Here is a 13,325-nt window from a genome sequence, read left to right on the forward strand (position 1 = left end):
TTCAGATAGTCCAATCTGGATGTGAAAGCAAGTTGCGGAACAGTTCTACGAGGAAATCCATCGCTCTGAAATCATCAAAATTGTAAAATTACAAATCGCTAAACAGAAGGCAATGGAACATATGAAAGAGAGATTTCCTGCAATTGCCAGGTAATGTTAAGTACCTGTCAACCAAAGACACATTGGTACAGCTAGATGAACCTGTTGCGGTTTTACACTCGGCCTCTTCTTTCACCATATTGTACAAGTATTTGTATTTAGTGGGATCAGTTTTCATATTTCTTTTCCAACCTCTGAAAACAGAATCAACCAAAACAATATTTACGAGTTGTAACATTTTTGGAAAACAAATATCTGTTTCATTAGACAGTCGAGAATGGTGTTAAAAAGCCTTCGAGAATCGAGATTAAAGGACCGAAAAGGTTAAACAATTACAATGACCACCTACATATCCATATGCATCTGTTTTCAGAAATTAAATCGTAGCATACTTGAAAAGTTAATCAAGATAACATCTTACCGATATGTTACCACCGACATCACTCTTTACAAGAGTCATAGCAGATCCAATTTTCTGTAAAAATACAAAATGGAGAGTTTAAATTTTCCCTGAAAATAATGTATCAACATTGTATCACTATCCTCAAGCAAAAGCCGGTAATGTGCTGCATATCAGGCCTTCTCCGAAGACTTCTGCCTTTCGTTATCCATCTCACACAGGCACAAACTGATCAATCTAGTTTGAAATGAAATCTCTTAGACAATCCTACAAAAAGATTGTTAGCTAAAACTATCAAGCATTTTGTCGATTATCGTCAAAGGGTATTTTCGTTACCAAATCTAACATTCAATCATAATCATTTCAATCTTACTATCCTTTCCAAATCCAAAAAATGCAGCCATAAACTTAACTTCTCCACAAACAGAAATGAAGAAAGATTATCAACTCAAATTAGATGCTAAAAGTTAAATAATCTAACAAGTTTAACATATGAAAATTAACCCATAATCAAAATCCTTGAAATTACCAAACGCAACAATAAACAAACCTAAACTGGCAAAATCACTTGCAGACTTCCAGAAAGGGCTTAGCAAGCATTTCCCCTTCTGGAGATTTGATATGCTTCATCCCTTCCAGAGATGGAGTGAAACTGATCCTTCCATTGCTCAAGAAACCTTTCAACTTTTTTCTTCTTTTTTCCTTCACTGCAAAAATAAAATTGAAATTCCCAATATTTAATTTAACTACAATAAGATCCAATAAATAAAAAAGGCAGCCACTTTTATGTCTTAAAATCACTAAAGTTCTAACCTTTATACTCTATAATCAAAACACAATTCAATAATCATATAAAAAAGTGTGGATTTTAACCAGATCTATCACAACAAAAAAGATAGGAGATCAATACATGGAACTTTACTGCTCTTAAAAATGAAAAATCAAGAGAAAAATGGATAATCCGTGGAATTAAATAAGAAACAAAGGATTTAAAATATTGGTATAATGTTCTGATTCGATACAGATAAAGAACAAAAAAGGAACCTGGGGATCTTTTCTTGGAGAATTGGATTCAGTTGAATTGTTGAAGACGAAAGCGACACTGAATTGAAGTAAAGCAGAAACGACAGGGCTCTGGTCGGTTGCACGTCTACACGTTTCGGCGTGTACACGTGGCTTCTTTTAATTGGAAGGATCAACTGGTTCCCAAAGGTAAGATCTTGATGGACCATGAACAGTATTTGGGTCGTCATGGGCTAGATTTGGATTGGTTAAACTTGATGAACCCAAATCCACTAAGATCATCATCACCCAAATTACAAAATGAAAACCCTAGATCCGACGCTTATAAATGCCCTATAAAATCCACAAATCTGTTGTTCGCACCCTTCATTGGTTTCCTCTCCGCCGCCTCTCTAGCTCCAACACTTTCACACCCACTGCAAAAATGGTGCGTTTTCTGCTTTATCTCCTAATGGATTATATCATTCATGATTTCTCACTCATATTTATGGGTTTTAATTGTTTTTTTTTTGTTCTTATTATTTCAGCCGTTCAAGAGGTACGTTGAGATCGGAAGAGTGGCTCGTTAACTACGGTAAAGACTACGGCAAGTTGGTTGTCATCGTCGATGTCGTTGACCAGAACAGAGTATGCCTTTTTTTCAGATTTAATGCAGTATCGGTTTCATTTTTCCTTATCATTTTTCTTAGCTGTTTAGTGGGTTTTACAGTAATGAAATATCTGATGGGTTAGCGTAGAGTTGTATGATTAAGGGGAAAAATATGAAAATCTAATGGAGTACAGTTTTGAGGGTTTGTAATGGATTTTTCATATTAGGGTATTTTGATTGGATTTAATTTGGTGCAAGGATGAATTGTGAACTTATATTGGAATTTAGTTGTTTTGATTCTAAAGAGTTCGATTAATTTGGTTTTTTGTATTTTCATTGTTGATTGTAATCTAGTTATGTTAAGTCATGGTACTTTAGTCAAACTAGAATGCTGGATTTAGGGTTTATCTGTATGCGTTTGACAGTGCTAAGTTTTATCGAGTATCGGAGACTTTGGATTTCATACTCCCTAACCCCTAAATCCATAAACCCTAAACCCCGTCTACTTTGTGGCATATATGGGTCAGAACAGATTTTTCAGGGGAGGGTGAAGGACGGGGAACATAGTCTAATCCTATACGGAATAGACGAGCATTTCTTTTCTTGTGTGCATTTTTCTTTGCATTTGTTAATCTGCAACTTGTGTTACGACTTGATTGTACCGTAAGGATAGAATCATGAGCCTAGTTAAAGCAATGTAATGATTGCATGATGAGCGAAAGCTTATTTTTGCTTATATCGGCAATGCAGGCTCTTGTTGATGCCCCGGATATGGTCAGAGGCCAAATGAACTTCAAGAGACTCACATTGACGGATATCACGATCGACATTCCCCGAGTTCCTAAGAAGAACATTGATTGAAGCTATGGAAGGCCGTAAGGACGATAATTTACACTTACATTATCACATCATTGTTTCTCAAAGTAACGTTTCCTTTCTATTTGGCCTTATGCGATTGTTACAGATGTTAAGAACAAGTGGGAGAATAGCTCATGGGGTAGAAAGTTGATTGTCCAGAAGAGAAGGGCATCCCTCAACGACTTCGATAGGTTCAAGCTTATGTTAGCTAAGATCAGGTTAGTTTGTTGAAATACCGTTTGTCATGACTAATTTATTTTGCCAAACATCTAAAAGCTTTCTCTAACCTTTGACCCGAGCAGAAGGCTGGAGCCGTCCGGCAAGAGCTTGCTAAGCTTAAAAAGGAGAATGCATCTTGAAGTGAAAGTAGGTTATCGGTTTTTTGCTAGTTTTTCGTCAATGTTTCGCGAGTTCTTTCGGGATTGGTTTCTGTTTCTTCTGTTAAGAAAATGATTTCATTTGAGGACAACTTGTTTGCCATATGACAGGTTTTGTAGCGAGTTTTTTGCTATATATTGCTTATCTAATTTGATTTCTTGTTGCAATTTTCCTTGTAAGACAAGGGACCAAAACCGATCTGTTTTTTGAACTGGTGATCAAAATCAAACGGACATAAAATATAAGGGACCACGTGTAGTTTACCTAAAGTTGATGAGCAAAGTGTAAACGCCTAAAAATTGTAATACCATTTTTTTGCTTGTGGTCCAAATTAAATATATGTAATTAATTGTACGCATAGGCCCTGTATTTAAAAAAAAAATCATTATAGTCCTTGGATTATTTATCTCTTTTAATGTAGCCTTATAACTAAAAAATCCTCAATGTAGTTATTTGATCAATATTTTCTGTCATTGATCAATGGTTCTTAAATGTTACGAAAAGAATACTGTTTGTAGTTAATAGTAGAGATGAAAATAATCAATTTCGATTGCATCTGATGTTGTTGAAGGGGGAGAAATGAATCATAGAGATATTTTTACAAAACTTATAGTTGACTTAGAGCATCCTAACTGCAATGACTTACATTAATATTAGTCATGATTGAAACATTGGTCAAATGATCACATTAAGATTTTTTTAGTTGAAGGACCACAAAATAATACGAGAATCACGTTGATTTTAAAAAAATATATATATACAGGAATTCGAGCACCTTTTACCTAAAATTTACAATGTTTGGCTCACGTGCCAATTTTAATAACGTTTAAAAAAATGTTATTGGTTTTGTTACTATTTAAATAATAAAATCGGTAAAAAAATAACCGGAAACATTATTATTTTTACCGGTTTTATTATTATTAAGAGTATTACCGGTATTGGTAAAGCGCTACCGATTTTATTAATTTTTCTACCGATTTTGTTATTATTGGACACTTTTACCGGTAATGTTAAAAAATTGATATTTTAAATAAAATAATAATGTTTTTATGTAATTTTTACCCGATTTTATTATTTAAATAATAATAAAACCATTACATTTTATTTTAACTGTATATTAAGATGTCGTACAAACTTTCAAATGTTAACTTTATTTTAAAAAAATAAAAATATTTCAAACCTAAAAACAAATGGTTATCACCCAACCTAAAACAACAACCGCCCCTATAAAGTCTTGCCAACAAAGTTATTTTAATAAATAGTTTATGTGATTAATTTTGACTGTCATGAAATAAGCCAAAAGAGCATCACCAAGTAAAAGTGTTGGCTCCCGGTTAATTTAAATGGTAAGTAATTTGATATCGTTTAGTAAGGCCTCGAGTTTGAGTCTTTATGTATGTAGAAAATCCTTGTTGGGAGACTTATCCACCAAAATTAGGTGTGTGACGCGAATCGATCTGAATTAATCAACAAAGTCTCAGGATCGGAAGACAAAAAAAAGTGTTAGGTGCATCTTTTCTTAATTAGAGTTAAGAAGATGAACATGTTTAGCGTAAAAATTGATTTTTTTATGTTAATTGATAGTAAAAAATGTATTTTTTTATTATTATTTCTCAAACAAGTAGTTTATTTTTATAAATATAAGTAGGGATAATAGTTGAGAATCTAAGTTATACAATATTTTTTGTATTTTTCTATCTTCGATATTAATATATTAATGAAAATTATCTTCTTTACTTAGTGATTTCTCCTCGAATGGATTTTACATGTAAATCTTAGTGTTATTTATTTCACGATTATTTTATGTTCTTTCTTATCGTGGTTACATTATACAAATTAGTATCTGAACTTTTCTAATATGATTTGATCACGATAATGCCTTCGATAGAATATGAAATTTCGTTGTTAGATTGCAACATCAGATTTTCATTATGCATGTGAAGGTTCAATTTTTTTTTTTTTTTGCACAATTGGACTTAGATGAGATATTGAAAGGGATCGACAAGAAGTTGTCATCCTTAGCACTTAAAGAGAAACAACATAGAATTAAAAAATCTTATCTAAAGGCTTAATACAAAATAAGTTTAAACTTTATCTCGAAAAAGGATTTGGTTTAAAGAATTTTTAACACGAATATTAAAATGAAACAAAAATTAAATTTTTTGGTAGTTTAGGTACTAAGTGCAAATTTACCCATAAATAAATTCAAAGCTTGATGTCAGCCTTACACACAACCGCGTTATTCACACGTGTCCTTGCCTAATGTCATTACGAGTTGTCGCCCGCACACGTACTTGTTTGTTTTTTTTTTTTTCATACTAATTTGAAATTATTTTAGATTATCAAAATATTATTACTAAAAAATTAATTTAAAAATGAATTTATTATTAAATGAGTAAATATAAGACTTAAAATATAAATAGGTATATTTATTATATTGTTAATTTAGATATATTACATTATTGGTATTAATAATGCTCGTAATAAAGGCTGCTGAGTTTGATCATTAATTTTTAATTCTGAAAAAATTAACAATATCAACAATAATTGTATTTAAATATTAAAGGATATTTATTTTTTCCAATAAAAAAATTGTTTAACAATTGACCTAATTTGTGTTAAAAGTATAAATTTTTTTAAAAAAAAATTATTTAAAAATTTAAAGATGTAAAATTGTAAAATTTAAGAATGTGAAATTGAATCAACAATAAAAAATACAAAGAATATATAAATTATCGATTTATATAAATCAAATAATTATAATTATAATATAAAAGTATTACAATATGGATTTAGATTTGTTATTCTTATTTTAAAGGAATATAATTAGAGATAGTATGGAGCCGGAATCTTCGCGATCACACTCTTGAAAATTTTAAATTTTTACATAGATTAAGTATTTTATTTATATTTTTTATCAATGATCTAATTTCGCTCCTCTTGAAATTTTGTAATTACACACTCTTTAATTTCTAATATAACTTCCTAAGTCTGCACCTCTTGACATAAAATCTTGCGTTGTCCCTAAATATATAATTTATTATTTTAATTTATTGTTAAAGGAATTTACAGTTCTATATCATATTGTCGAGATCTAGGTTTTTTTTTGGTGAAACAAATACGAGAATCATGTTCAGGAATGCAAAAGAGAATGAACTGTAAATTAAAGTCCAATGGTCATCAACAATAACTGGTGACAAAAATCAACGATGATGATCGATCATTACAAAATACTCTATTTTATATGAAATTCAAGAGTTAATAAAAGTACATCTTTTAATATAAAAGATTTAAGTTTTTTAAAATTTGTGAGTAAATGTATAATATAAAGGAAAGTGACCAATTGTGTAGTTTACCCATCTTTTAAATACCAATCCGAATACTTTGGATGTCTCTACAGCTTACCATAAGGATGGGCGTGATCAGGTTGGATTGAGTTTTTAATCCACCTGACCCAATCCGAGAATAAGGAATCTTTCACCTGAGATTCGACCCGACTAGAACAAGATTCCACCGACCCAATATATAATTTAAAAATCCTACTCGACCTAACCCAAAATAATAATAAAAATATTATTTTTATTCAATAAAACAGTGACTTAATTAAAAAAAATATAAAGGGGTATTACAATTATTTCTAAATATAAGGTAAAATTATATATTTTTTAGGGTCGAGCCGAGTATTTTTCACCCTAAACTGACCTGAACATCACATTAAAAAAAAAACCCGACCCGATTCGAGTTTAATTTTTTTAAAAAAATCAGACCGATCGGATTAGGTCGGAACCTATCAAATTCGGGTCCATGCTCATCCCTACCACCAAGTAGCAAGAAAACAAGAGGGGCACACAACAAAGAGAAGTACCTCTTTTGGGTCAATTTTAGACGTAGACGTTTGGCGAGAATGAAGAATAACATAAAAGCAGATCAGTCGGCCATTGGTCCCCAAAGAAGAAGACAGCAGAAGCAACAATTTACCATTAGTAATGGGGTATCCAAATCCGAAATCCGATATGTTTTCGACACAAATACGCTTCTTTCTCATACGCTTTATACCTATGTTCGAATACGCATCGACCACAATATCCGACACGGATACTTCATGTAAAATAAAGAGTCGATGTATCGTAACATTTCGTCGATCTTTGACTGGCACCAAAGTAGAGTTCTATTTCTTGTTTGTTTGAAGAATAGCCTATGCAGAATGGTAATCAATTCATGGCTTGTCATGTAATTCATTACAAGTTGCAAAAAGGTGTAAAAAAAATTAACAAAATGAATTTGTTTGATGGATTAGTAATGGGAGAGCTTCTTAATACCTTTGGAACTGCAGAAGATATAAATGGAGAGAGAACATGGAAATCGTGAGGCTGAATATTCTACCCGGAGTTCCGGACGCTTTCACTCGTGAGCCACAATTTCTTTGGACGATAAACACGGCCTCGTCACCTTCATGTTCTGAATCCGAACTGGAATCGGCTGTTGCTACTGCTTCCCAGTGCAAAGCAGATAAATACTTCCTTACGGAATCTTTCACTCGTTGTTTATCCCGAATGATTATGAAACCCAGGGGCGGAGGATACGATCCATCTCGAGTAACAAATCCTCAGCACTGCAGCCTTTCTTCTCAATATCCGAAAAGACTGTCCAAGCATGAAGTAAATCATAGGTTCGAGGGTACGTGGAAAAGGCTTCACACCTGCCAAATGATCAAAACAGGGAATGGAAATGCACATAAATAAGTTAAATATTTCGGACTACGTTAAGCAGATTTCGTAGGTTAATTTGTGCGTACCAGTCATGAGTGGTGCCAATGAGGCCTCTGTCGTATATCAACTTAAGTGTGTTCCGTCCATCCTCGGGGATGACATTCATCACCCAAACATTCTTGTCTTTTAGAGCAGCCGCAAAAGATCCCATGTGTGCTTTCATGTCCATCAAATTCCTCAAAGTATCATCCTCAATCTTAGGACTCGAGAGATTCCAATAACTCTCTACCCGACGGTGCCAAGTTTCCTATGGAATTGCAAAAACTATATTAGCATCCACACCCTCGGTCAGGGTATAAATCACAATACAAGCACAAGGAAATAATCACAAATAACGGCATGGATGAAACAATGCTGCCTTCGTTACCGTGTCCTTTACAAACATTTCGTTTGAATAACCAAAATCAGCAAGCCTTGGAGGAGGAGATGTCAATCTGGCTGGCCACGGAGCCAGGCCACTTCCCTTGGCTTTCTGGTCATCTGATAGAAACAAAGAGAAGAATTAGTTAAGATAAATTTGAAAGCTCCAATCTTTTAAACCCGTCAACTCCGAAGAAAGAGGTAAGTTCAACTTCCAAATCGATAATAATAATATAATAAATAAATAAAAACGGAGGAAGATATCAACTCAAGGCGGGGGGAAAGACTTTAATATTAGTAACAACGACATATATACTCACGATCAGATAAGGAGTGATACAAGCTTCCATTCGCACACCCCAAACTGCATCTGGATCATTATCGGAACGACAGAGGGGGGGATTTGTACCAGGTTCTCGTCCATATAACAATCATTTGTTAAAGGCTTTTGCCAAATGACAGTTTGGTTCCTCTTTGCAGCTATTCTCCAACGCATACGTTCCACAAGGACGCTCATCTCCGTCCATATCCGGAGATCCTCCTCATCTTGTGCATAAGCTTCTGGAGACGAGTAGGCAAAATAGCCTCCTGGTCTAAGTAACCGGTCTAGCTCAAGAAGAAGAATACCATCCCTTTGAAGTCAATCAATCCTACAGCGAGAACAGTGAGCAAGTTCGAACGATCTGCTCGGGGAAGGGAGCCTTTTGGTCCCTAGAACACCAAGATATGCAGGAATTCCTCTTTCCAGGCGAATTGGATTTGATTTTGATGCACATCATTGGGTGCTAATTACATTGCTATGATATCAGAAGAAGAAGATATGCTCCAAAACTTGCAACCCACAACCAACATCGAGAACTGTACGAAGTCTCCCTTCATTATTAAAATTGTTGTGCGAAAAGTTGAGCATCTGCCAGTTCAAAACCATAGAACCAAAGTCATTGATTCTTCCCTAGGTTTGAGAAGTTCAGAAAGAACCATTACATATTAAACCAATCAGTAGAAGAAGGAACAAAAAAAAGATGCAGAAAACTGAAGCGAACACAAATATATCATTCCTTAATGGTGTTCAAGATTATTGCACACGTGTTTCAATATTTTCTTCCGAGCAAAAATCAATATGCATCAGCGATCTTACATTTGCGATTGAAGCAATATACTTGTCAGCTCCATAGTGAAAATGGGTGCCTCCCCCCGGAAAAAACTACCTTTTCACCTTGTACAACCATCCAATTCTGGTCAGACTTTTCGTGTGCAAGGTTAGTATGGGGAATATTTGCCTTCCACACTTCATCTCTGCTTTGAGGCCACTTAATTGGAATCTGTAATTTCACATGAATTAGAACACTTTCGGAATACGACAAATATTACAATGACCAACAATATAACACATAAATGCAACGTCCATCGCTACATATGACAAATTCACTATATACACTTCATCAGCACCTTGTATCCTGGAGGAGGAGGAATCAAGCAATTGTATCTTCTTTCGGGAGGGGGGCATGGCGTTCGTAGTGCTCCATCACCGACAAGTCAAGCTTTAATCTCATTTGGTATATGATATTCCTGTCTAAGCATGGACTCATTTCCGAATGTCTATCATCACAGACCTACAAAAGTCACAAGCAGATAAGTTAAATGCCAAGTGAACTAATCAATATGGAATGATTCAACAATAAGCAACTTACCGGGAATCCTCTTCTCCATCCTCAAGTCCAACTTTTGTTGAAGATTCATATTGCTTGCCATCAGCTTCATCATCTCCACCCAAATAAGAAGATCCAAACTTTCTCAGGGATTTGCTGCCATATTCTAGAGCTGAAGCACCATTGCTTGAAGACCCGAAAATAGATCCATAATATACATAGAGAAAACCAAGAAAGATCGCCGCAACAACGACATAGGTGATTAATCTCTTCTTTTGGCCTCCATCAGATCTTCCCCTCATCCTTCTTTAGCAAATGATTCTTCACAAATCTCCTTATCCTAGTCAATCTCGCATCAAATTTCGTATTCAAAATAAATCTGTTTCGTTGCTACCATCAGGGTGGGCTCTATTCAATTGAATGAATAACACAAAACACTTCAAAACTGATCAAAACTGCAAGAAACCATAAGGTGATTAATGCTCTTGAATCAACCAACAAAATGACTTAACAACAACAACAACAAAAATGACTTAACAACAACAACAAAACTCTATTCCCATATGCAATGGGGTAAGGGGGAGGTAGGGTAGTAGGTTGCCCCCAAAGTCAGGTTGAGAGCAGCTTCCGTGAAGACCTCCGGCAGTCAGAAAATTAAAAAAAATAAATATAAAATACAATGCATGTATAAATAAATAAATAAATAAATACATAGTTGAACAGTCTTCATATGCAGTCTACATATGCGTCTATAATGGGAAGTAATCCCTGCAAATAAATCCATGCGTAAAAATCTCTGCATATAGACAGAAACGTAAGTCCAGGCTAAATTTAAAAAGAGGAAACATGAAGAGAATGATACACAGTAGTAAACGATAACAAGTTACGAGAAGGAATAAAGTCAAATGGGTTAAAACCTAAACTAAGGTTACACTATTCCATTACCCTAGTTCTAAGCCTTCATAAATTCCAATGACAGGAACGTATAAAAATTAGAAGTCATGTAAATTACTACAAAGACGTTAAAAAGAAGACAGAGATTCTACACCCTATTTCTGTGACCCACACTATTCGGCTACCCGGGTCTTAAGTCTCCATACTTTCTTGTTAGAGGTCATGTCCTCGGTAAGGGTTAAATCCTTCAAATCAGATCTCAAGCAGTCTACCCACTTCCTCTTTGGTCGACCTCTCCTTCTGGCACCGTCGACTGTAATCGACTCTATCCTCCTAACTGCATCCGAAGGTTGTTGCCTAAGAACATGCCCAAACCACCGTAGTCTTTCCTCCCTCAACTTTTCGGATACATGCACCACCCCCAAGGACATCCTAATTGCAGCGTTTGGTGTCATGTCCCACAGAGTCCTACCACATGTCCATCGAAGCATTCTTTTTCTGCGGCCTCAATCCTCCTTACGTGTTCTTTCTTGATTGTCCAACATTCTGATCCATACAGCAGTGCTGGTCAAATTGTCATTCTATAAAATTTTTCCTTTAGTTTTAGAGGCACCTTCTTGTCACACAAAACTCCAGTAGCAGCCCTCCACTTTAGGCATCCGCCTTTATACGGTGTGTAACGTCATCATCTACACCCTCATCTTTATGTATCATAGACCCTAGGTACTTGAAACAATCCTTTGAGGGGAGAACGTGTCTTTCGATGCATATTTCTACATCTTCATCGTTTTGATTCCCACTGAAGTTTGAACATGAATACTCTGTCTTTTCAATATTGATTCTTAGACTTTTTTCTTCCAAAACAGTCTTCCAGATAATCAGTCTACTATTCAGCTCATTTTTTGTTTCAGCAACTAGGAAAATGTCGTCAGCGAAAAGCATACACCATGGAATACCATCTGGTGTCGCACAATAGATGTCGTCCATAATCAAGACGAAGATGTAAGGGTTAAGAGCCGACCCCTGGTGGAGTCCGAATTCCACCGGGAATGCCTCGGTGTCACCAACTGTAGTCCTGACGTAAGTAGTAGATCTACAGTATATATCACGAATCGCCCGTATATAAGCAGTTGGGATCTGTCTCGTTTCCAAGGTCTTCCAGATCGTATCGCGGGGTACGCTATCATACGTCTTCTCAAGGTCAACGAACGTCATGTGAATATCTCTATTTTTTTTTTCTTATATGGAAAGGGTGATAGAGGCTAAGTTGAGACAGATTATTAGAGTTTCAAAAAACCATTTTGACTTTATGCCAGGTAGATCAACCACGGAGACGATTCATCTACTTCAACAAAATGACTTAACTTCAACAATAAAGCTCAAAAGGCTTTAAGCTACAGCAACAGTTCAGATCCTAATAGTCTAAGTCTCAGGGAAACATACATTAACAGACTAAAGTTGTAACCAGTTGATTGCCAACCATGAATAAGCAATAAAAGCATGTAACTAATGCTCTCTTTTTTACTCTGAATTGAAACAATGGGAATCATGAAAATGACAGCTAGATAGTTTAATTAACTAAACAGATCTGAATCAAAAAATATATATGCATTAAGGGAAAAAGGCATTAAAAACTAACCAAATTCAACCATCAAGAATCAAACTTGGATTCCAAAGGAATCAATAATACTAACATTCTTGAAGTAAAGACGGGAAACTGGAACCGACCCATTAAAACTACCACAAAAACAAACAAACCCCATAAATCAGATCCCCTAAAAGAAAAGAAAGACGGTTTTAATGAAAACCGATAAATGTATTCACAACAAAACAAGCTTGAATGAAAAAAAAAGCTTACTGGGTTTCAATGAAAAAACACGAAATGGGCAAAATCTAATTGAGATATAAAGAAAATATAGCACTGCAAGAAAGGAGTAGACCTCAAAGAATCTGCTTCTTTTCAATATGAATTGTGAGGGAAAGAGAGAGAGAGAGTGCAAGACAGTGTTGAGTTTCGCACGTTGTTTCTTAAGGAATCTGTGAAAACAACCCTCTGTCCAAGACTGGATTTTTAGATGACTAGAATTTGACATTGGGTGATTTCCCCCTCCCCCTCCTTTATTATAATTAAATTTACGGTAAAATACATAAATGGTCCCTAATTATAGGGTTATGCTTTGTTGAGTTCTTTGACTATTAAAATTTATAAAATAATCTATAAATTATAGGACGTTGTTTTGTTGAGTCCCTCAACTATTAAAAGTTACAAAATGGTCACTTGACTATTCATATGTTCTAAATTCATC

General features: G+C 34.8%; 1 protein-coding gene and 2 pseudogenes across 1 annotated transcript; 1 reads left to right on the forward strand and 2 right to left on the reverse strand.

The window, feature by feature from the left end:
* Position 1: 1 nt before the first annotated feature.
* LOC120204812 lies at positions 2–1,752 on the reverse strand (annotated as a pseudogene).
* A 27-nt stretch (positions 1,753–1,779) lies between these two features.
* On the forward strand, positions 1,780–2,975 carry LOC120204760. The gene is made up of 3 exons (XM_039204785.1): positions 1,780–1,949; positions 2,050–2,149; positions 2,862–2,975. Exons 1-3 carry the CDS (start codon positions 1,780–1,782, stop codon positions 2,970–2,972), a joined length of 381 nt encoding a protein of 126 aa, XP_039060716.1. The 3' UTR covers positions 2,973–2,975.
* A 4,736-nt stretch (positions 2,976–7,711) lies between these two features.
* On the reverse strand, positions 7,712–12,677 carry LOC120204814 (annotated as a pseudogene).
* Between the last annotated feature and the right edge of the window lie 648 nt (positions 12,678–13,325).

This window comes from Hibiscus syriacus, unplaced genomic scaffold, assembly GCF_006381635.1.
Source record: "Hibiscus syriacus cultivar Baekdansim isolate YM2019G1 unplaced genomic scaffold, ASM638163v2 tig00011718_pilon, whole genome shotgun sequence".
NCBI lineage: Eukaryota > Viridiplantae > Streptophyta > Magnoliopsida > Malvales > Malvaceae > Hibiscus > Hibiscus syriacus.

Coding starts and splice junctions, on each gene's coding strand:
- LOC120204760 (XM_039204785.1), top strand. CDS start 1,780: ATGAACCCAAATCCACTAAGATCATCATCACCCAAATTACAAAATGAA. Junction 1,950..2,049: donor TCACACCCACTGCAAAAATG/GTGCGTTTTCTG, acceptor TTATTATTTCAG/CCGTTCAAGAGGTACGTTGA. Junction 2,150..2,861: donor ATGTCGTTGACCAGAACAGA/GTATGCCTTTTT, acceptor TCGGCAATGCAG/GCTCTTGTTGATGCCCCGGA.